This window comes from Chiloscyllium plagiosum, unplaced genomic scaffold, assembly GCF_037043375.1.
Source record: "Chiloscyllium plagiosum isolate Xiang-an unplaced genomic scaffold, Cpla_swu_hap1 HiC_scaffold_18, whole genome shotgun sequence".
NCBI classification, from domain to species: Eukaryota; Metazoa; Chordata; class Chondrichthyes; order Orectolobiformes; family Hemiscylliidae; genus Chiloscyllium; species Chiloscyllium plagiosum.
The window spans coordinates 43976276-44002131 of NW_028270156.1; the positions used below are offsets into that span (position 1 = coordinate 43976276).

The following is a 25856-nucleotide window of genomic DNA, read 5'->3' on the forward strand; positions in this document are numbered from 1 at the left end:
ACCTTGAACCTGTGCCCTCCTTGAACCTTTCTACCCTGGGAAAAAATATTCTCTGTCTATCTACTCTATCCATGCCTCTCATAATTTTGAAAACATACAGTTAAAGTTTGTTTTTCAGTTTGGAGAATGGTTAGGAATGGTATCCCTTTGGTTTCACTAAATACGTTGATGATTTGGCTTTGGACATGGAGAGCACATTGTCACATTGTTTTGATAACACAAACAGGTGTATAGAAGCATTCAGTAGAATGGGCAGAAGGATGGTAGATAAAATTTAAATTGGAAAAGTAAATTGTGTTTTGCGAGGACAGCATGCATTAAGTAGAAAGACATTTTTCTACAAATTCAAATTCATCATCTCAGAACATAGATGTCCATTAAAAAGGCGAGTTGCAATATAAAAGTTGAGAAATAGAGCACGATATAGTATATCTATTCAAGTCATTGTTTAGGGCAGTGTGAATTTTAACAGCCAGTCTCATAAATTTACCATAAGTTTATAGCATGTGTTGATGCTCTTGACATCAGTTGGAAATAATGGCCAAGAGGGAATACTTAATATATGTTTCTCCTCTCAGAAAATAACGTAAAGGAGAATTAATAGAAGTTGTTTTGAAATTTGAGGCTTTTTGGGATGAATAAATTAAAACTACTTTCTTTGTTTAAGGTGTCAGTAATATTGGGGGTGATCAATTTAAGTTGGTTACGGTTTATAAAATGTTATTTTTTGTTAGAAGCTATTGAAAAAGTGAATTAATGCTCTATCAAAGGGAGAAAACCTGTCTTTTATGAAAATGTCATAAATACTTGAAGCAGAAGGTGGTAAAGGGCTATGAGGAAGAAAGTAGACCTGTGAGCTTTTGTTGTTTTTTCTGGAAAAGATCTGACCGACATGCTGGGCAAAATAGTCTTCTGCTGTAATAGACAATGTTACTGAGTCAGACAGAGCATAACTGTATTCTGAAATCCATAGTCTGGATGTAAAACCAATCAAATTGATAAATTGGTAAAATCTCAGAATTGAGACTAGTTGCACCCATGTTGTTTTCTCTTGTAAATCAACTGATATTGTGTGTTAAAGGCTGGAATTCTCCTTATTTTAGGTGTAATCCAACTTGAAACTCGGTAGAATTTATACGTTGTTTTTCTCAGTGTCTTGTACCAACCAAAATTTATGTTTAGACTTGTTGCACTGGTGTCTTATCCTTGCTATGCATTTTACAAGCAATAATAATTAATAGACTATGGCACAGTAAATTACAGCAGGCAAATAATTGATATGTTCAAAGTTCAGCCTATTAAATTTATGCAAGTCTGTATTGAGCTCTCAGCTTAAAAATGCCAAATGCATTGTGCACATCTAGGAGATAGTGAGAATCTGCAGATACTGGAGAGTCAGAGTAGATAGAGTGTGGCACTGGAAAAAGCACAGCTGGGGTCAGGCAGCATCTGAGGAGCAAGAGAGTTGATGTTTTGGGGCAGGACCTTTCATTCGGACTCGGGAGGGTGGAGGGGAAGAAAGGGGCTGAGAAATAGGGTGTGTGGCTGGGTTAAAGGTAAGATTGGATGGCGATGGGGGATGCAGTTGGGTGGTGATTGTGATAGGTGGGAAGATGGACAAGTAGGTTGTGTCAAGAGGGCGGCGCTGAGGGTGAGGGTTGGATCTGGAATGGGTTGAGGGTTGGATCTGGAATGGGGTGAGGGTTGGGGAGATTTGGAAAATAGTGAATACTAAATTGTCTCAACACCTAATACTTGAAGGGTAAAGTGCAGGGTACAGTTTTAAGGTATTGTTAAGACATTGCTTCTGAGAATTATCAGGGCTGTCATGCGATGTAACAAGTATTAGGAAATAAGATTTCAACAGTCCTGGAACATTGAGGTATTTGGTTACAGGGTGTAGTGTCAGTTATGAAATTTTACTCACTCACTGGCTTGCAACATGTATCTTGAATAACCCAATGTTGTTGAAAAACAAAAAGGACACAGCAATTCTGGAGTTCTTTACTATCAAATGGCAATTAACAATAATGCCTAATGTTAATGATATGACCCACTTCAGTAAGGCATTCAACAAGATTCCTCTTGGTAGACTGGTGAACAAGGTTAGATCACATGGAATGCAGGGAGAACTAGCCATTTGGATACAGAACTGGCTCAAAGATAGAAGACAGAGGGTGGTGGTGGGGGGTTGCTTTTCAGGCTGGAGGCCTGTGACCGGTAATGTGGAACAAGGATCAGTGCTCAGTCCACTGCTTTTTGTCTGTTATACAAACAATTTGGATGTGAACATAGGAGGTACAGTTAGTAAATTTACAAATGACACCAAATATTGGAGGTGTAATGGATAGCGAAGAAGATTACCTCAGAGTACCATGGGATCTTGACCTGATGGGCTGAGAAGTGGCAGATGGAATTTAATTTAGATAAATGTGAGGTGCTGCATTTTGGAAAGGCAAATCAGGCCAGGACTTATATACTTAGTGGTAAGGTCCTGGGGAGTGTTGCTAAACAAAGAGACCTTGGAGTGCAGGTTCATAGTTCCTTGCAAGTGGAGTCGCAGGTAGATAGGATAGTGAAGAAAGTGTTTGGTATGCTTTCCTTTATTGGTCAGAGCATCAAATAGAGAACATGGGTTAGGCCAATTTTGGAATATTATGTGCAATTCTGGTCTCCCTCCAATAGGAAGAATATCGTGAATCCTGAAAGGGTTCAGAGAAGATTTACAACCATGTTGCCTGAATTGGAGGATTAAACTATAGGGAGAGGCTGAGTAGGCTAGGGCTGTTTTCCCTGGAGTGTCGGAGGCTGAGGGGTGACCTCATGGAGGTTCATAAAATCATGAGGGGCATGGATAGGATTAAAAAAAAGACAGGTCGTTTCCTTGGGGCGAGGTGTCCAGAACGAGAGGGCATAGGTTTAGGGTGAGAGGGAAAAGATATAAAAGGGACCTAAGGGGCAACAGTTTCACACAGAGGGTGGTACATGTTTGGAATGAGCTGCTAGAGGAAGTGATGGACACCGGTACAATTACAACATTCAAAAGGCATCTGGATGGGTATATGAATAGAAAGGGTTTAGAGGGATATGGGCCAAGTGCTTGCAAATGGGACTAGATTAATATAGGCTATCTGATTGGCATGGATGAGTTGGATTGACGGGTTTGTTTCCAATGCCATACATCTCTATGACTCTGAACCAAAATTTTGGTAGGCATAAAGCACTAGTGTTTAACACATAAAAGGCACTGAATTTAAGTGTCTTTCATAACTTTCATCAAACTAAATGGAAATCCTAATGCATTTTACAAGAAGTTTCTTTAAAAACTTATACAACAAAATCTCTTTATTTTCTTTCAGTTGCTTTCTTTTACTATTTAAATGATGATCATCACTGCCAGATTGTACAGCCATGAATCGGAGACAACAAGTTATTTTCTCATATGTTTGTCTCGCCTTCCCTTTATTGATTTTTGTGATTTAATTTAAAGCACTCCATAATATTTGCATTTTCAGTTTTATTCTAATCTGCACATTGACCAGAGTAACTAACTTCCTCATTTTGTGCTCTACACATTGCCAGATTTCACACGGAAAAGAAAAGATTGTAAAATATTCTGTTCATGGGCTATGTAAAGTTTTTATTTGCGCTTTTGACTTTAATCTGCTAGTGCTGTTATCACTGCTTGTTTTTTTTTAATTTGAAATCTCCAAATGGAAATCAGTATCAAAAGTAACATTCTTAGTGGTTTTTTAAAGCGGAACTGATGAGCATTTCTCTTTAAATAGTATGAATAAATTACAGAAAAGATATAATATATATTTGTACTGATATTTAGATAAGAACTGCTTGTATGAAAGAGCCTTCACACTGGCCTTGGAAGACTGGACTTTAAGATGATCAGAGCATGAAACTTAACAGAAATCTTTTGTCTATCGCACACAACAAAGGACATTGGTGTGATAACTTGAATCCAAGAAATAAACGTTTAAATACTGTTGGGAGATTTTCACAAGGATTGTCTATGTAAACTGTCTTGTTGAAATGTGAGTGAAGAATAGTATTGTAGCTGTATTATTAAAAAACACAATGAAACTATGTTACTGTGAACAGTGTAGCTGCCATTTATAAACGCAAGGCCACCCACTATATGCTTGTAACTATCTTGTTAACTTTTTCTGTTTCTTTAATTTTCCTTTGCAGGAGAGGCAATAATTGTACTGGCTCCTTCTGGTGCCTTGTTTGGATGGCTTCTTTGATTCATGATTTAGAGTTGCTGCTCAGTCCACATCTTATCCTTGTCCCAGTAAAATCCTTAACCCAGATCTTCTGGTCAGTGCTGATACTGTGTATACTATGTATACTGTGTGAAGATTTTTACGACCTAACCCTTTTGTGACTTCCAGTCCCATTTGAAGTATCGATTTAGTAGGTATCCATTGAAGTGACAGTCAAGTTCCAGTAAAGAAAGAAAATGCCCTTATTAGCTGCCTCATACTTTTTAAAACATCTCTTGATTCCTTTAGTAGCTTTATAGTAGGAGGTGAGGTAGTCAAATCAGGGATGTGGTTGAGTATGGGATGGGTGATGGAGAGGTGGATGGGGGATTTGGTTGTGGCACTCAGTCAGTTATGTTGGTTTAATTTTGGAGTTAGACGAAGTATTGAACAACCTGGCATTTCCTGGGTATGTATCCAGAAAAGTCCAAGTACTTGACACCAAGCTCAATCAGCGACATTCACAGAAGGTCCCAAGCAGTAGACATCAGACCATTGGAAGTTTGAATTTATTGGGCAATTTCTGTGAGGTTTTGATAGCCTTCTCTTAACTTGCATCAAATCTGTGATGATAACAGATATTGGAAGGTTCAGTCCCTTCTCTGTTTCATTTTTAAACTTAGTACTTTATCCTTATTATTTTCCTTAAGCCTAAAGGAAGCAGACTTGAGTGTTTATGGCACACAAAATGCTTCCATCACTCAATACAACATCTGGCTGGACTACATCAAGCCATACACATGATTTGCTATCTCCTGTAAAATTTCACACCAATCCAGGATTTTTTTTTTGTTACAGAGTCAAACTGCGCGGAAATGGACATTTTGGTCTGACCAGTCCATGTCTAACATATTCCAAACTAAACCAGTCTCACCTGCCTGCCCTTGGCCCATATCACTCTAAACATTTCTTATTGATGTACTTATCCAAATGTCTTTTAAACATTGCAATTGTACCCACATTCACTGTATATAAAAAAACCTCTCATATCATTTCTAAATCTTTCTTCTCTCATTTTTCTCTGAACTCACATGGTATTGCTCCTTAGCTTCAATGTCACAAACTTCTGTCACGAAGATTGAATCCTACCATCAGCTGCCTCTGCTGTTTCCATCCCTTTCCCTAGAATTTCAATTGTTATGGTGCAGAAGGAGGCCATTCATTTCATCATTTCTGCCCATCGATCTATACTTTCTCAAAGGTTCCCCTGAAGTTTGTGTCTTTTTTCCTTTTCTCTCCTATTGCTCTCTTTTGTTTGTGGAATCCATGCTCTGCTTCCCTCAACCCATTTCATCAAACTGTTGACCACCTAACTTGTCTTTCCTGGCTCCTATGCTAGATGGTTTTTGGCTAATAAGAGATTGGGAGTCTTTGTCAGGCTTTGTGGTCTTTTAAATGGAGAAGTGCTGTCTTTGGCCACCTGATCCAGCATAGTAAGCCATTGGGGAGCTGTGTGAGCAGGCCAAAGGATGCCAAGGCTCTTCAAACAGTGGAAGTGAAGAACTTGTACTGAGACATACAAAGTCCACAGCAGGAAGTATAAATTAGAATTAAACCATACGCATCACTGATTCTTGAACCTACTTGATTGTGTATGCCTATTCATATTTACCATCTACAGGCTTTTATTTTTAAACAACCCCTTCAACAACTACATGTTTTAGAACTGTAACAATGAAAAATAATTGATAGGAGCAAACAATTTGAGACCATGTTGTTTGGTCATTGGATGTAAATGGTGCACATCATTGTTTGTGTGTGGTGTGCTTTTCTCAGTTCATTTGAAAGTAGTTTGCATATTCTAGTTACTTATTTTTAGCAATACATTAAAGAAGCTAGTTATAATATTTTGATCATGTTACAAAATCTTCTTGCTTGCTATTGGAAGTACCTGTGAACCCATTCCTTATTCACAGAATCACTCACTCACCACCCCTTCTTCCCAACCCATTCACTCAGCAGCCCTCTTGCTCTTCTTTGCCTCAGCAACCCTTGTTCCCAAACTCCATTCTTCCACTCACTTTTTCTGCACCTTTGGGAGACCTCCATCAGGGTGATGCCATCAGTCAGACAGGCCTGTGAGTGTAGATGCCTAATGACCTGTGGGTCATGCAGCTGCCTCTCCCACTAAGTGTTTCAACTTAAAACTGCTGTGATCGTACCACTGTGCTAATGCTTGAGCTCAGATGTTATCACTACCTTTCCACTGTGTCTCCAATCACGTGTGTATCCATGTGCAGGGAGAAAGTAACTAATAAGCAGCAGCTGTGCCTCTGAGCAGCACATCTCGGAGAGAGCTGTCTGTGGCTGGAGGAACAGTACGTAGTTGAGTGGAGGCACACCTGAGAACCTTAGGTCCAGGAGCCGCTGGAGGTCAGAAAGAAACTCCTCTTCCTGAAAATGGACCATTACACATTTGCACGTCCAGCATTATGTGTACTTCACTTTGGGAGCCGCTGTTTACTAAAGCAAAACAAAAGTCAAGGAAGAAACATAGAATTAAAAGAAATAAAACAAAAGAAAACATTTCAAAGCCTTTAACACTGAAGCAATGAAACTCAATGCTTGTACAGTTACATTTTCAGCGGCATTGTTTGTTATGATTATAATCTATCAAGCTGTTAAGTTTGCTTCCCTGACTTTTTCTGACTTTTTAAATTTTTTATTTAATTGTTACAATTGCATTCTATATTTTCTTGATGGGCTTGGTGTTGAATTCAAAGGCCTTTTATAACAGTGTGTGGAAGAGCAGGGTTTCTTGGATAAAAGTTTTCAAATTTCTCTGTTTTGTTGCATGCAGACAGTGTACTTCAGGCAATAGCTGTTAGCAGCATGATAGCCTTCCCCATTGTTTGCAAAGTGAAATCTGGACCAATATATTGAAGGCCAGCCTGCATTTTACTCTCCAATACCTCTTCCCCCTCCTGCACCACACAACCACTCTCGTGAAAGTATTGAATCTTGCTACTATACATCTACAGCAGTTCCATGTATTTTGATGTTTCATCCAACATGACAATCTTCATGCATGCCTCAACTGAGTGACAGCTGGGTATTCAACACCAGAGCCATGTTATAGAAGAATAATATTTTCATATTATTAATATGGTAAAGGAATCCTAGTTGGTATGTCCTGTAGCAGTCACCTCAAGCTCACCACTGCCTTGTTTTAATCTAATAAAATTAATCTAATAAAAATTATTAGGATAATTTCTGCTCTGAACATTATTTATGAAATTCTGTAAAACTGCACACACTTGTGGTGTGAATCCTTTTGTTCCTGAATCCAATCTAATATGAAGCATGTATTTGGTTTGGTCTACGTTGTCACCTATCTCTCAGCTTGTGCGTCAATATTTCTGATGGTGGATCTGGGTCCACAAACATCTAGTCACTCTTCTGAATTTTAATCAATAGGTCAAAAGTGCTTTTAACATTTTTGTCTTAATCTTACAAACTTTTACAGTGGAAAAGCTTCAGGAGAAATACTCAAAGATTCTTATGAATGCGAACAGATTGATGATGTACTTGAGGTTGCCTCAAGCTGCCAAGCCAGTACAACAGATACACAGACTAAATGCAACAATTTCTGCTCAGCATGATAACTGTAAGAACTAGAATGAGCAGGAGGGTGAGGTAGTAGTGAATGCAGAAAAGGCGCAGGGAAAAGTTGGGGTTCTTTGGGACTGCATTATTGTTCAGTTTAATATTGTCCAATTTAATAATCTATGTTTCTATGTCAAATATTTAAAGTTCCTCAGTTAATAAAGTGGACTGTAGCTTCAGTAACTGTCAAGAATCCCCAAAATGTAGTATGGTTTAATAATTTGTTTGTAGATAGAAGTATTTCAAGTTTTGTCTCAGTCTATAAATAGCCACTTGCATTCTTTCCAAATTTTTTTAAACTTCTACTCCCACAGGTAGTGTTGTTTAACAATATGTTTGTTTTAAAATCTGATGTTGTTGTTAAAGATAAGGTATTTTTGCACATGTCAGAATGGGGTATTTCGGTAAGCTGTTATACTGTTCTCTATTTTTGAAATAATTTTGTTCATAAAGTATTGTTAACTGTGAAGTTTTGATTGAGTCAGTAGCTCATCAGTTTAAATCCCACCAAAACATTTCGCGGGAATTCTCCTCTTGAGTTTTCATCCACGATGGAATGCTGTAGGGTTTGTTGGAGGTGTCACCTATTACATGACAGGCCAAACAAAGGCCCAGTTTATCATCTTGATTTCTGTTAATGATTACATGGTACTTTCCAGTGAACAGGAAATAGTTCTACTAATATTCTGGCTAACATTCTTTCTGATTCAGTATATGGATGTACCTGCTAGAGTAGGTGCAAAACCTGACCACCTGTTGGGGAAATAAGGCAGGACAAGTGATTGAGGGGTCAGTGGAGGAGCACTTTGCGGCCAGTGGCCATAATTCTATTAGTTTTAAAATAGTGATGGAAAAGAATAGGCCTGATCTAAAATTTGAAGTTCTAAATTGGAGGACGGCCTACTTTAACAGTATGAGGCAGGAACTTTCGAAGGCGGAATAGGGGTGGATGTTCGCAGGTTAAGGGAAGGCTGGAAAATGGGAAGCCTTCAAAAATGACATAAGAGTCCAGAGACAGTGTGTTCCTGTTAGGGTGAAGGGCAAGTTTGGTAGGTGTAGGGAATGCTGGATGCTTAGAGAAATTGAGGTTTTGGTCAAGAAAAAGAAGGAAGTATATGTCAGGTATAGACAGCAGAGATCAAGTGAATCCTTAGAAGAGCATACTTAAGATGAAATCTGGAGAACAAAAAGGGGACATGCGATAGCTTTGGCAAATGGGGTTAAGGAGAATCCAAAAGGATTTTATAAATACATTAAGGATGATCGAGTAACTAGGGAGAGAATAGGGCCACTCAAAGATAAGCAAGGACATGTGTTGAATTCAAAGGCCTTTTGTAACAGTGTGGCAGAGTAGGGTAACCTGGATAAAAGTTATCAAATTTCTGTGTTTTTTTGCAGACAGTGTACTTCAGGCAACAACTGGTAGCAGCATGGTAGCCTTCCCCATTGTTTGCAAAGTGAAATCTGGACCAATACATTGAAGGCCAGCCTGTATTTTAATCTCCAACACCTCTCCCCTCTTGCACCACCCAACCACCCTAGTGAAGAAGGCGTTTGGTATGCTTTCCTTTATTGGTCAGAGTATTGAGTACAGGAGTTGGGATGTCATGTTGCGGCTATACATGACATTGGTTAGGCCACTATTGGAATATTGCATGCAATTCTGGTCTCCTTCCTATCGGAAAGATGTTGTGAAACTTGAAAGGGTTCAGGAAAGAATTACAAGGATATTGCCAGGGTTGGAGGATTTGAGCTATAAGGAGAGGCTGAACAGACTGGGACTTTTTTTCCCTGGACCGTCAGAGGCTGAGGGGTGACCTTATAGAGGTTTACAAAATTATGAGGGGCATGGATAGGATAAATAGACAGTCTTTTCCCTGGGTTGGGAAGTCCAGAACTAGAGGGCATAGGTTTAGGGTGAGAGGAGAAAGATATAAAAGAGACCTAAGAGGCAACTTTTTCACACAGAGGATGCTAAGAGTATGGAATGAGCTGCCAGAGGAAGTGGTGGAAGCTGGTACAATTGCAACATTTAAGAGGCATTTGGATGGGTATATGAATAGGAAGGGTTTGGAGGGATATGGGCTGGGGGCTGGCAGGTGGGACTAGATTGGGTTGGGATATCTGGTCGGTATGGACAGGTTGGACCGAAGGGTCTTTTTCCATGCTGTACATCTCTATGACTCTAAGTATTGAATCTGCAGTAGTTGTACATGTTTTTGATGTTTCATCCAATGTGGAACTGAAGGAGATGGGGGAAATACTAATTGAGTATTTTGCATCAGTGTTTACTGTGGAGAAGGACATGGAAAATATAAAATGTGGGGAAATAGATGGTGACATCTGGAAAAATGTCCATATTACAGAGGTGGTGGTGTTGGATGTCTTAAAACACACAAAGGTGGATAAATCCCGAGGACCTGATCAGGTGTGCCCTCAAACTCCGTGGGAAGCTAGGGAGATGATTGCTGAGATATTTGTAGCATTGATAGCCACAGGTGAGGTGCTGGAAGATTGGAGTTTGGCTAATGTGGTGGCATTATTTAAGAAAGATTGTAACAAAAACCCATGGAACTACAGCCCGGTGAGCCTGACAACGGTGGTGGGCAGATTGTTGGAGGGAATCCTGAGGGACAGGATGTACATGTATTTGGAAAGGCAAGGACTGATTAGGGATAGTCAACATGGCTTTGTGCGTGGGAAATCATGTCTCATGAACTTGATTAAATTTTTTCAAGCAGTAATAAAGAGGATTGATGAGGACAGAGTGGTGGACGTGATCTATATGGACTTCAGTAAGGCGTTCAACAAGCTTCCTCATGGTTGGCAAGGTTCGATCGCGTGGAATACAGAGATAACTAACCATTTATAGAATTGGCTCGAAGACAGAGGGTGGTGGTGGATGGTTGTTTTTCAGACTGGATGCCTGTGACCAGTGGCATGCCATAAGCATCGGTGCTGTGTCCACTACTTTTCGGTATTTATATAAATGATTTGGATTGAACGTAAGAGGTGTAGTTAGCAAGTTTGCAGATGATGCCAAAATTGAAGGTGTAGTGGACAGTGAAGACGGTTACCTTAGAGTACAACAAGATCTTTATCAGATGGGCCAGTGGGCTAAGGATTGGCAGATGAAGTTTAAGTTTGATAAACGTGAGGTGCTGCATTTTGGAAAGGCAAATCAGGGCAGGATTTATAGACCTTGGAATGCAGGTTCATAGCTCCTTGAAAGTGGAGTCGCAAGTAGATAGCATAATGAAGAAGACATTTGGTGTGCTTTCCTTTATTGGTCAGAGCATTCAGTATAGGAGTAGGGAAGTCATGTTGCAGCTGTACAGGACATTGGTTAGGCCACATTTGGAATATTGTGCTCAATCCTGGTCTCCCTCCTATTGGAAAGATCTTGTAAATCTTCTCTGAACCCTTTCAAGTTTCACAAGGATGTTGCCAGATTTGGAAAGTTTAAGCTATAGGGAGAGGCTGAATAGGCTGGGGCTGTTTTTCCTGGTGCATTGGAGGCTGTGGGGTGACTTTATAGAGGTTTACAAAATCATGAGGGCTATAGATAGGGTAAATCAACAAGGTCTTTTCCCTGGGGTGGCGGGAGTCTAGAACTGGCAGGCATAGATTTAGGGTGAGGGGAGAAAAGTTTAAATGGGATCTAAGGGGCAACGTTTTTCACACAGAGGGTGGTGCGTGTATGGAATGAGCTGCCAGAGGAAATGGTGGAGGATGGTACAATTAAAAGGTGTCTGGATGTGTATGTGAATAGGAAGGGTTTAGAGTGATATGGGCCAAGTGCTGGCAAATGGGACTAGATTAGTTTATGATCAGCATGGACGGGTTGGACTGAAGGGCCTGTTTCTGTTCTGTACATTTCTATGACTCTATCAGACTAGGTCACCAAAAACATTATCTGCTCATTCCAATCAGTTGCCAATTACTAGATCTTGCTGAGCACAGATTTTAAAAAATTCATCACTGGGATCTGGGTGTTACTGGAAAGGTTAGCAGTTATTCCCTAATCTCCTTCGAGAAAGTTGTAGTGAGCCAATTTATTAACAGTCCATATGGTATCGCAGTGCTGTTAGGGAAGGAATTTCAAGGATATAACTGAGAAAAAATGAAGGAATAATGAAGTATTCTCCAAACCATGTTGCAGGTTTTGAAGGTCTTATTGACCAGCAGCCATTGTTTTTCTGGGCGATAGAGATTTTGAAAGGTGCTGTCAAAGGGAAATTGATGTGTCGCTGCAATGTGCTGTGCATGGCACGTACTCCAACCATGGAGCATTTCTTACAGAGTCAGAGTTATACAGCATGAAAACAGACCCTGTGGTCCAACTTGTCCATGCTAGCCAGGTTTCCCAAACTAAAGTAGTCCCACTTGTTTGCGTTTGGCCCATTTCCCTCTCAACCTTTCCTATTCATCCACCTGTCCAAATGCCTTTTAAATATTGTAACTGTACCAGTATCTACCACTTCCTCTGGCATTTCATTCCACTAATGAACCACCCTCTGTGTGACAAAAGTTGACCCTCAGGTCCCTTTTAAAATCTTCTCCTTTCACCTTAAAATTATGCCCTCTAGTTTTGAACTTCCATAACCTAGAAAAAAGACCTTTGCTTTCACCTTGTCTATGCCCCTCATGTGGAGGGACAGAATGTTTTTAAGGTGCTGAATGGGGTACTATTCAGGTAGACTACATTGTTTCCATGGTGCTGAGCTTGTTGGGACTGCACTCATCCAAGGTATGAATATTCCATCACTCCTGATTTGTACCTTGTAGATGCTAGACCGGCTTTGGGGAGTTGGGAGGTGAGGAATTACCAGTCTCTGACCTGACTTTGTAACCGCACTATGTTGACAGTTGGGGATTCAATGATGGTAATCATGCCATTGAATTCAAGGAGCAATGATTTGATTCTTTTTTGTTAGGTAATACCTGGCATTTGTATGGTACAAATGTTATTTGCCACTTATCAGTCAAAACCTAAATATTATTCCAAGTTTTATTGAATTTGGATATGAACTGTTTCAGTACCTGAATTGTGAGTGGAATTAAACAATGATCATCAGCCCATGACCCACTTCTAACCTCTGGACGGACTGGTTAAGACTGGTTTGGGAACTTGTTTGTGGATTGGACACTCCTGATTTAAAAAAAACAGTCAAGTTCTGAGGCTTAAATTATTGACCACCCTCAATTACTGCTATCCACATTTTGGGGTACACAACTTGATTATTGATTATTGCTTTTTCCCTAACACATTAGGACAATTTGCAAGAATGCCAGTTCAAGGGGATAAGCAACATTTATACTTGGTAAAAGGTCAAGATGTGACTATACTGTGTTTTTAAGAGGGATTTGTTCTGTCCTGTTTCTCTTGCAGGGAGGCGTTGCCAACGGTGGAATGTCTACTTCAGAAGCAGTGGATAAATAGCTTTATGCTGTCCTAGTATTTTTTTAAATTAGACACAAGAAGCATAAGAAGGTGAAGTCAGACTCACATAGACCCAGGGTTGTAGTTTTGTTCCCAATTGTTGAAATTGGGTGTTTTTGCTGTTGAAGCTACTAGACATAAATCTGTCTTTTGCTGGAGCAAAAAAAAATTGTATTCTCTTTCTGCTACAAGCTTATTTTTGGTGTTCCTTTCTCCTGGACTGGAAGAGATAGAAGTGAGAGGAATCTGTTTTGCTGTATTTGTCTTTGCTAAGGGTGTGTTTATGAGATGCTGCTATATTGTAACAGTTGATGACTAATAGTTAAATAATATATTATTTTGCTAAATATTTCAAGAGTTAAACTATGCCAATTTCTTTTGTTTGTGTTTGAACTGTTATAAGAATAATGTATGTTTTGCTTAATACCTAATAGTGGTCCATTCAAGTCACATCTGGAACACAGCCTTTAAGATAAGAGTTAGAGTCTCACTTATCTCCTTGATATATTTTTGAGATGGTTTGGTCTGGTCCATAATGAAGAACAGCAATACTTGCCCTAGTTAGCTAGATAGCATGACTTGGCAATGTTCCCTTTAATTCCCCCTTGTGCATGGTTCCATTAGATTAAAGTTCCACCATGTTTGTGCTCACCTTCAAGTGATGCTAGTGCATGGCACAATTCTGATTGTGCTTAGATGTTAATACTAACTGCTATTCAAAAATAATATGTGGATTACACTCCTGAACAGTTCTCAGGAACTGCAGAGTGCTGTATTCGTGCAAGTTTTATTTTGAAGTTAGATAGATTTCAAATCATTTACTTCATCTAGTCAAATTTTCCTTGCAAACATTTGCGATCACAATCTTTTGTAATACAGATCTCACTAACTTGTTTTATATTCTGTTGAAACAGGTTCTCTCTCACAGTCTCTGTACAGTGTTGCAAGTACCTCATAATCCAGTGGCTTTGGAAAACCATTTTAAGGACGATGATGAAGGACCAGTTTCTAACCAGGGATACATGCCCTATTTGAACAGGTTTATCTTGGATAAGGTATCTTTTCTTGATAAATTGATATTAAACCCAAACTCTGAATCTCTCTCTTATGTTGCAAGTTTAGTTTAATAATTCCTTGCACAGAGTAGCGGCTTTTGTAGTAAAATTAGTACCTATTGAGCTGAGCCTGGCTTTGAAGTAGTGTCCATATTTTTGAGTTAGATGTTAGTGATGATATCTGCCAGGTGACATGTAAAAGTAAGGCCCTGTCAACCCCCCAAGGGGGTGTAAATGACAAAGAGCAGGAGACCCCTTCTGGTTCACACATCTATAAAACAGAGTGTTGGTCATTTACTCATTACTGTTAGTGGGATGTTGCTATGTATAGGTTGGCTGCTGCAATTTCACTTTTTGATGAATGCTATTACACCTCCAAAAAGAAAATACTTAATTGCTTTGAATCATTTTGGGATGTCCCAACGTGAAAAGTGCTACTTCAGTTTAACTACTTCTTTCTGTGAGCAAACCCAATTCTTAATTGTATACATGCCATGGTAGATGGAATGTAGCAATGAGCAAAATCCACTTTACTTTGTCAATCTCAGCTCAAATTTAAGCAGATGCTAAGTGACATGCCTAACAACATGCTTTCACATTTATGCTAAAATATGTCCAAGAAGAATTCAATTTTTAGTTATATTGTCATCATAATTGTAACATAAAAACAATGTATTGTGGATTCTGGAAATCTGAAAAAAAAAGTCTCCAGGAATGCTGAACATAGACAGCAAGACAGACAGGTCTATGGAGAAAGAAAAAGCTGATTTTTTTTTTCGGTTGACATTCTTTTAACAAAATGTCATCCTTTTTATGCCTATTTTTGGAGGAGGAAATAAAAACAGAGGAAGCAGATTTCTTAAAATGGCGGAAGGACTTTTTTTCAAGTCTCACAATTGAAACTACCACAATGAGATTTAGAAGAGTGAGTATGCTTCGAGTTTGTGCAACTTCCCCTCCCTTGACTCACATTTTGATTCTGCACACTACCTTTTTCTTAGTTGTTTGTGTAATGACCACAAGAATATTTCAGTGCTTGCTTTATGTAAACTTCAGGAAACACATTTTTCCTTTTCTATCACACACCCAGCTGAAACCGGAGATCTGGGCAGTTCTCCATAATTGCCCTTCCCGAACAAGGAATGCCTTGTTAAAGGGCAGGCAGTTTATTGCTTCTTTAAATAAACAAGTCATTTGCATTTGTTAAAGCAGACAAAAGCTTTTAATATTTTAAACTTGAACAAAAATACATAAAATTGAAACTCAAATGTTTTAAAATTTGATCGACATTAAGTACTGTATTTTAATTATGAAAACAAAAAATCTTTATAGTTTAAAAATCTTTATAGTTTAAAAATCCAAGAATCTCAATAAATTATTAGCCTATTATTGCTGCATCATTTTCTCAAATATTCAAATAATACAGGTGTTTTTCATGATCTGAATAATTTGTCTACAGTTCCTATCATACCTGTATGTTCTTTGCACCAAGAATTTAACTGTATTCTTGAAGTAGCCCTTACATAACATACAGATATTACTCACTGCTAATAAGTAAAGTCTGTATCAAGCCAATAAGCATGAACATTAAATCTTCATGGTCTACTGCTTTTGAAAAGCATGTTAATGGTAGTCTATTTTAAAATAATAGAGAATTGTTCATGTTATTCTTCAGAGTAAATGATCTTTCTGTGGGTTAAAACAAAACTTCAGCTTATTTTTCAAAGGAAGAAATCATATTGAACATTCATGATCAATATCACAAAAAGCAAATAATGTTGAAAAGGACGGGATAAAAGTGGGGTAAGTGAGGAAGTAGTTGATGAGGTCATTCTAATCCTGACTTTTAAAATGGTGAAGTTTATAATGGGAAGGAAGATCCACATTAGCAAATTCAGTCATCTTAGGAAATAATAGGCCAGAGCAGGAGAGTTTTTTTTAGCAAGTCGTGATTTTGACATGGTAGAGACTTTAGAAGGATGAAGCATGTAGGAGACTATATTTTGAGCTTGGATAGGTGCAGGAAAGAAAAATTTAGAGGAGTAATGATTGATTTTAGCAATGTTAAAAATAAACAAGAATTTACGTGTTGGAGAAGGTGTGATAGGGCAACCAGGACAACTGTAAATCTTACTTATGAGGATAGATTCAAGGATAAAATTTATTTTCTTCAAATTTAGTGCGGACAGCTGTCTTTGAAGGTTACAATCCACTTTAATGGTTTATTTAAAATGGCAAGATAAATAAAACCAGAAGGAGTACATCTATAATCTGTATCTCCAATTAATCTAGAATTTAGGGGCTATTTGTGCTTGCATTTACCCAACCTTATTCACCACATTTTGAGTTTAGATACTTCTGTTCTAAGCTTTTATTTGCATTCATCATAGTCTTTGTTAATCTGCGTCTATTTAATATATTGTGCAGAACCTGAAACATCGACTCTGCTACTCGTCTGCTGCTGCTTGACCTGCTGTGTTTTCTCCTGCTTCACATTTTATCAACTCTGACTCTCCAGCATCTGCAGTCCTCATTATCTCCTATTTAATATGTACTGCACTCTCCTCTTGCATTATCCAGCATTTTTCTTTTTTCTTGATTTTAGTCTTTTCTACTTACTTATGCTGAATGTTCACTAATGTAACCTTCCTGAACCAGACCTGGCCTTTCTATGAAGTCATTGGTTCTATTTTTGTTGAGGTACAATACATCCACATCCCTTTTGCATTTGATGTTAAATCCTTCCCAGAGTGCTGCTTCTGCCCCAAGAACCTGAAACCACCCCCCCCCCCCCCCCCCCCCCCCACCTCTGTATCATGTCACATTTTGATGTTCTCCATCTTTTAGTTAACATTGTCACTTGTGCGCAGTACTAGTCCTAATATTTAACACTTTCCTCAATTCAGGGAATCTGACATTAGAGACAATCAAACTTTTTAATTGGCACTCACAGGAAGTGGCCATATCTGGCTGGGCCAGCATTTATTGACCATCCCTAAGAGTCAACCACATTGCTATTGCATGTGAGCTAGACCAAGTAAGGGTTGCAGTTCCTTCCCTGTAGGACATTAGTGAACCAGTTGGAGCTTTGACTATCAATGATGGTTTCATGGTCATCATTAGACCCTTAATTCCAGATTCTTTATTGAATTCAAATTTCACCATCTGCCAGGGTGGGATTTAAAGCCAGGTCCTAGAATATTAATTGAATTTCTGGATTGATAGTCCAGTGAAAATACTACAAGACAATTGCCTTTCCTCCTCCTAGCTTGCTCACTGCCTTCCCCAACCCTGCACAATATTCTGCACCTTCTCCACACTCTGGCATGAGGAAGGCAACATACCATGCAGAACTCTCCATGAGAGGATTTGTGAAGAATCAACAACTGAATTGTTCTCTCATTCTTGACTGAAGTTGGCACTGTCTAAAGTTTCCTCTGAATCAGTCACAGTTTTGTTTTAGTGGCTTAGTTAGGGTATAACATCGTTAGGGGATAGTTCAATAGATTACAAGGTAGGTTAACAATGCAAAAGGTTATGTTATTGTCGGGACCAGCAGCTACAATGGCCCTGCAGCCTTTTCGGATATTAGTTGAAGGCTAGTTTGTATATGAACATATCTAAGTGGAATAGGAAATAAACATAATTTAGAGTCTGGGCAGATTGGTCCACCAAGGCGCATAGTCCTGGTATTTATTTGAAATTGCAGTTCATTGTGCAGTGACTATTGTCCAATTGGGTACTTCTGAAGTATTAGGCTGTTATTGTAGGGAAGTATGGCAGCCAAATCGTAGACAGGAGGTTCATGTATTGGCCAGATTCTGGGAGGATGCCCTGCTCATCTGTAAATAGGCATGCTTGAGATGCCAGGACGGACCTCAGTGTAAAATCTTATTGAGAAAATGACACTTGTGATAATGTCCCAGTCAATTCTGCACTGAGGTATTAATCTTGCTCATTTCTCTGAGAGTAACAATTTTGCCCACAGCTTTCTAACTTGGGTGAAAATACTGTCACTGGCTCTTGACTGGTCACTATTCTGAACACAATTCTAATATAGATATATCCGATAATAATTGCTGGGTATTTCACCAAGGGAAGGGAAAAAATTTAATTCAAATACAAACATTTTGTGTTTCTGGGGGTTTTTTTTTGCCTTTGTTTGAAGGAATGTATATAAATTTTCTTTGTTTTAATTAATTTAAGAAAACTTATTTCTCAGGCTGTTTGCAAATATTAAAACATAGTCAAATGTGTGAAGGTGGTGCACTTGCACAGACACGTATGGGTCTGTTCAACCTGACAAGAGAATGATGTGGAAAGCAGAATGGGTTGAACCACTTCCATGTAGTTTTAACCAGGTATCTTGCCTGTGACTTTCCAATTGAGCATAAAAAGAGGCCTCTTTGTAACTTAAATAGATGTTTGTGTTTGAACTTTTCTGCAAGTATCTAAAAGAAGGCCGTCATGGGATGAAAGCACAGTTCTTGAAGGATTAATGCTGGCAAGTGCTATGATCGCTCGTAAGCTGACAGGTTTTATTTGTTTTGGTATGATCATTTTTAGAGTTTAGAAATGTGTGCCTTTTAACATTGCAATCTTCTGTGAATCTATAAATTAGGCCATAAGACCATAAAATATAGGAGCAGATTTAGGCCATCCAGCCCATCAATTCTGTTCTGCTGTTCGATCATTGCTAATTTGTTTCTCAACACCGTTCTCCTGCTTTCTCCACGTAATCCTTATTCCCCTTACCAATCAAGAGCCTATCTATTCTCTGTCTTAAATGCACTCAATGACTTGGCCTCCACAATCCTCTGTGGCAATGAGTTCTACAAAGTTACCACCCTCTGGCTGATGAAATTACGCCCCATCTCAGGTCTAAAGGGTTTTCCCTCATCCTGAGGCTGTGCCCCTGCATCCTAGTCTCTCTTACTAGGGGAAACACCTTCTCCACATCACTCCTTCAATGCCTGTCAGACTCCTGTAAGTTTCAATCTGATCCCGGGGCAAAAGTGAGGACTGCAGATGCTGGAGATTAGAGTTGAGAGTGTAGTGCTGGAAAAGCACAGCAGGTCAGGCAGCATCCGAGAAGCAGGAGAATTGACTTCTCGGGCAAAGTCCTTCATCAGGAATTCATCAGCCCATTCCTGATGAAGGGCTTTTACCTGAAACATTGATTCTCCTGCTTCTCGGATGCTGCTTGACCGACTGTGCTTTTCCAGTACTACGCTCCCAACTTCAGTCAGATCCCCCTCAACCTTCTAAACAATATCAAGTACAGAACCAGAGTCTTCAACCATACCTTAAATGCCAAACCCTTCATCCCGAGGATCATTATAAATCTCCCCTTCCAACAACATCCTCATTAGATATGTGGACCAAACCTGCTCAGAATATTCCAAATGCAGTCTGTCCAGAGCCCCTCTCAGCTTCAGTAGGATGTCTTTGCTCTTGCATTCTAACCCTCTTGAAATGAGTACCAACACTGCATTTACCCTCCCAACTGCCAACTGAACTTGCATGTTAACCTTCAGAGAATCCTGAACTAGAGCTCCCAAGCCCCTTTGTGCCTCAGATTTCCAAAGCCTCCCTGCATTTACAAAATAGCTTACACTTCTATTCTTCTGACAATATTGTATAACCTCACACTTTGCCACATTGTATTCTACCTGCCACTACTTTGCCCACTCTCCTAGCCTCTACAAACCCTTTTGCAGCCTCCCTGCCCCTCAATGCTACCTGTCCACCTCTGCCTATCTGTGTTTCATCTGTAAACTTAGCAACAATGCCCTCAGTTCCTTCGTCCAGATCATTCATATGTAACATAAATAGCTGCAGTCCCAACACTGACACCTGCAGAACTCCAGTAGTCACTGACTGCCATCCTATAAAAGATCTCTTTATCTCTACTCTCTGCCAGTCAGCCAATCCTCTATTCATGCCAGTGCCTTGCCCATAACATCTAGGGTTCTCATCTAGTAGCGTCCTATGTGGCACCTTGTCAAAGGCCTTCTGGAAATCTAAATATATCACTTCTATTGGCTCTCCTTTGTCTAACTTACTTGTTGCCTCCTCGAAGAATTGTAACAGATTTGTCAGACATGACCTCCCCTTGACAAAGTTGTGCTGACTCAACCCTGTTCTACTCTGCACTTCCAAGTACTCCACAATCTCGTCCTTAATAATGGATTCTAAGATCTTATTAAGAATGGGTGAGGTGCCAAGAACTGGAGAATGACTAATGTTATATCTTTATTTAAGAAAGGGTGTAAGGAGAAGCATGGGAATTATAGACCTTTGAGTCTGACTTTGGTGGTGAGTAAGTTGTTGAAAGTGATTCTGAAAGGTAGGATGTATATACATTTGGAGAGGCATGGAATAATTTGAGATAGTATGGTTTTGTGCAAGGGAAATGATGTCTCTCAAACTTGATTGAATGTTTTGAGGAAGTAACCAAGAAGATTGATTGAGGGCAGAGTGGTAGACGTTATTTACTTGGACTTTAGTAAAGCATTTGACAAGGTTCTGCGTGATAGACTAATTAGTAAAGTTAGATCACACAGAGTTCACGGTGAGCTGTCAATTGGATACAACATTGGCTTAACGGCAGGAGACAGAGGATACTGGTGGAGGATTGTTTCTCGGACTGGAGGCCTGTAACCAGCGGTGTTCCACAGGATTGGTGCTGTGTCCACTTTTGTTGTCATTAATATAAACGATTTGGATGAAAGCATGGTTAGTAAGTTTTTGAATGACCCCAGATTGGTGTTATAGTAGACCATGAAGAAGGTGGTTTAAGATTGCAAAGAGACCTTGATCAATTAAGTCAATGGGCTGAAGAGTGGCAAATGGAGTTTAATTTGGATAAATACGAGGTGGTGCATTTTGGTAAAATAAACAAAGGCAAGACTTATACTATTTATGTGTAGGGTCTTGGGTAGTGTTGTGGAATGGCGATACCTAGAAGTTAAGGTACATAATTCTACGAAGTTGCATCACATGTAGGGTGTTTAAGAAGGTGTTGAGAATGTTTGCCTTCATTGCTCAGACTTTTGAGAACAGGTTGTTCTGCTAGGGTGGCACGGTGGCTCAGTGGCTAGCACTGCTGCCTCACAGTGCCAGGGACCCGGGTTCAATTCCTGCATTGAGTGACTGTGCAAACTCCACACAGACATTCTCCTTGCGTGTGCATGGGTTTTCTCCGGGTGCTCCAGTTTCCTCCTACAATCCAAAGATGTGCTGGTCAGGTGAATTGGCCATGCTAAATTGCCCATAATGTTAGGAGCATTAGCCAGAGGTAAATATAGGGTAGGGGAATGGGTCTGGGTGGGGTTACGCTTTGAAGGGTCAGTGTAGACTTGTTGGGCTGAAGGGCCTGTTTCTATACTGTAGGGAATCTAATCTAATCTAAACATGCATGTTATTAAAGCAAATTTTCTGTAACACAATTGACGAATTGGGTACACAGTTCCTAAAACGCAAATTTTTAAAACATGCGTTGGCTATAGTGCAATTACATTGCCAACAATTTTATGTACTATTTCTAAAGCGTGATTTTTCTCTAATGCGGAGTTGCACAAGAATGCTATCGTCGCGTTATAGATGAACTACCTGCGTAGGAGTTGAGTTGTTACATTGAGGTTGTACAGGAAATTGGTGAGGCCTGTTCTGGAGTACTGTGTCCCTTGCTGGTCTCCCTCTTATAGCAAGGATATTATTAAGCTAGAGAGAATTCCGAAAAAATTCACCATGATGTTGCTGGGAATGGAGGGTTTTGAGTTATAAGCAGAGGCTGGATAGGCTGGGGATTTTTTTCAGTGGAGCGTAGGAGGTTGAGAGGTGACCTTATAAAAGTTTATAAAATCACGTGGTGTAAAGAAAAGGTAAGAGGCAGGTGTCCTTTCCGAGGGTGGAAAATTTCAAGACTAGGGCCATATTTTTAAGGTGAGAGGTGAAAGATTTATACAAGATATGAGGGGAAATTTTGTTTACACAGACTAGTTTGTGTGTGGAATGAACTTTCAGAGCAAGGTACAGTTATAGCATTTAAAATACATTTAGATAAGTACATGAATAAGAAATGTTTTGAGGCATATGGACCAAGCGCAGGCAGGTGGGGCAAGTTTAGTTTGGGATTATAGTAAGCATGGATTGCTTGGACTGAAACGTCTGTTTCCATGCTGTTTGGCTTTGTAAACAGAAGTTGAATTACTTGGATTCCAAATAATTAAATTGAAAGTTTGGTATTTTAATGATTTTCTGCAGAACTTGCAAATCCTTCATGATGTGACTTGAAGTTGCAAAGGGGGAAGTTGTGACTTAGCTGCTAACTGAGCTAAACTGTAATTGTGTAACTTTATTAAGGGTTGTAGTTGTGGTTTGGTCTACAAGGCAACCTTGTACAGTTAAAGATTTTAATCAGCTGCATAATTAATATATTACTAATTGCTCTCATTTATCTCCCATTTGATTAGGAGAGCTTTGAAGTACATTGAATAGAATTAGCCTTTTGGAATTTGTTCTTGACCAACTACTCGGTTTCTATGGTGAAGGTTGTGCAGCAGAAGCAATTAAAGTTTCCTTATGCTTGGTGAATGGAACAACTTGCCATGTAGTGATGCTTAGTGTTTCTGCTAATGCTACAAAGGAGAATTCTTGGTGGCATGGACTGGCAGTGGACATTCTCATTGTTATTAACATATCTTGGAAAAAGGATCAAACTTTTTGACTGAAAGTTAGAAATTTAAAGAAATACAATCACCTTGTTTGCTTCAACTTTTCCTGAGCTCTTCCTAATTATTTTTATTTATTTCTTCCACGCCCTTCCTACCCTGTTAAAGGTTCAACCAAACAGCTTTGATAAATCTGACTTCAATAGGATGTGCTGGACTCTGTGTGTCAAGAAAAACCTGAACCGCAACAATTTACTGATCAGTGATGATGATACTTTTAAAGTTTGGTGTATCTTCAATTTCCTGTCAGAAGATGTGTATCCTCTCATCATAGTTCCAGAAGAGGTAAGTTCGGGAACCTTCAAATAAACAAAATCAGCATGCTTGGTTAGGGGAAGATCAGACGGACGTGGTGAGTTTCTGTTGTGAAAGCTGTGCCTGTACAACTGCAATCATTGTATGCTGAAGGTTTGGAAATGGAGGCCAGAGACGTGGAGGCTGACTAATACTGTATAGTGAACTGCTGTGTCCTGGATAATGATGAGCTTCTTGTGTTGTTGTAGGCACACCCATTCACATCAGGGTTCTATTTAATCTTTGGACTTGAGACTTATGGGTGGTGAAAAAGGCTTTGAGGATTTGAGACGTACTTCTGAGAACTCAACTGCCCTGTTGTTTCAGTGAATGGGAGAGAAAATACAGGAGAGGAAAGGAAGTCATTTCACTTTTAAATTATGATTAAGTCAGAATTTAAATGTTGCCAAAAGAGACGTGTATTTGAAGCTTTTCGTCTTACAGTCATCAGGACTGCTTCCTCACAACACCAGGGGGACCCAAGTATGATTCCAGTCTTGTGTGACTGTGTATGTGGAGTTTGCACAATCTTCCCGTGTTTGCATGGGTGTCCACTAGTTGCTGCAGTTTCCTTCCAAAATATGAAGGTTAGGTTGATTAGCCGTGCGAATTACCTTGTAGTGTCCAGGGATGTACAAGCTCATTGGGTAACCATGGTAAATGTGGGGTTACAGGGATAGGGTGAGGCCTTGGATTTAGGTGGTTTGCTCTTTGGGGGTCAGTGCAGACTTGATGGGCTGATTGGCCTCTTTCTGCATTATAGGGACTCTTGGTGGTGGAGGGTTGTTTTTTAGACTGGAGGCCGGTGATCAGTGGAGTGCCACAAGGATCGGTGCTGGGTCCTCTACTTATCATTTACATAAATGATTTGGATGTGAGCATAAGAGGTACAGTTAGTAAGTTTGCAGAGGACACCAAATTTGGAGGTGTTGTGGACAGCGAAGAGGGTTACTTCAGATTACAATAGGATCTTGACCAGATGGGCCAATGGGCTGAGAAGTGGCAGATGGAGTTTAATTCAGATAAATGCGAGGTGCTGCATTTTGAGAAAGCAAATCTTAGCAGGACTTATACACTTAATGGTAAGGTCCTAGGGAGTGTTGCTGAACAAAGAGACCTTGGAGTGCAGGTTCATAGCTCCTTGAAAGTGAAGTCACAGGTAGATAGGATAGTGAAAAGGCGTTTGGTATGCTTTCCTTTATTGGTCAGAGTATTGAGTACAGGAGTTGGGAGGTCATGTTGCAGCTGTACAGGACATTGGTTAGGCCACTGTTGGAGTATTGCATGCAATTCTGGTCTCCTTCCTATCGGAAAGATGTTGTGAAACTTGAAAGGGTTCAGAAAAGATTTACAAGGATGTTGCCAAGTTTGGAGGATTTGAGCTATAGGGAGAGGCCGAACAGGCTGGGGCTGTTTTCCCTGGAGCATTGGAGGCTGAGGGGTGACCTTATAGAGGTTTACAAAATTATGAGGGTCGTGGATAGGATAAATAGGCAAAGTCTTTTCCCGGGGTTGAGGAGTCCAGAACTAGAGGGCATAGGTTTCGGGTGAGAGGGGAAGGATATAAAAGAGACCTAAGGGGCAACTTTTTCACACAGAGGGTGGTACGTGTATGGAATGAGCTGCTTGAGGAAGTGGTGGAGGCTGGTACAATTGCAACATTTAAAAGGCATTTGGATGGATATATGAATAGGAAGGGTTTGGAGGGAAATGGGCTGGGTGCTGGCAGGTGGGACTAGATTGGGTTGGGATATCTGGTTGGCATGGACGGGTTGGACCGAAGGGTCTGTTTCAATACTGTACATTTCTATTACTCTATGTAAGAAACTAAATTCAGAGGGTACTGTTTGGTTAATGTGGAGATGCAGCAGAAATTGTTAAGTCAATTTTAATTAACTGATTAAATTAAAACCAGGCAAATTGTATCTGATTGGTCAGCGTGTTACAGTAGGGATGTTTCAGCAATTGTTTCCGATTACCCCTTACCTGATGACAAAAGGCTATGAGTGGACTTATTCCTTTTATCAACAAAGAACACGGCTCTTTGTGTGAATAAAAGTAAACCTCTAGCATGTGCAAATGAGTTATACAATGCTCATTACGGATAACCTTAGGTTGTGGTGTAATTCTTAGTGCAGTCAGGATTATTTTGTAAATGCTGTCCAATAGATCATCACATTTAATGTTGGACACTATTCTGAGTCTTACAAGCATGTGCTAACTTAAACATGATTGGCATATTGTCCACTACAAGGCAGTCAAAGGGATGAAGCATTTAGTTTTGCATTTGAGTACAGGATAAATTGATTCAAATTTTTATAATGTTGATTGTGTGGTCTTTGGGTGAAAATCATAGTAAATCCTAAGATTTCAGTTTCAGCCAACACGAATAAAGACTAAAAGACAAACTGTGCAAGTTTAAAATGAGTAATCATTGAATTTAATG

At 39.6% G+C, this 25856-nt stretch overlaps 1 protein-coding gene across 1 annotated transcript in view; it reads left to right on the forward strand.

The window, feature by feature from the left end:
- Positions 1-25856, forward strand: part of swap70b (switching B cell complex subunit SWAP70b) — a 137021-nt gene that overhangs the window by 6019 nt on the left and 105146 nt on the right. Inside the window, exons 2-3 of the mRNA XM_043705901.2 lie at positions 14241-14381; positions 23225-23401. Coding sequence (XP_043561836.1) covers positions 14241-14381; positions 23225-23401 — 318 coding nt within the window. The remainder of the gene's footprint in view (positions 1-14240; positions 14382-23224; positions 23402-25856) is intronic.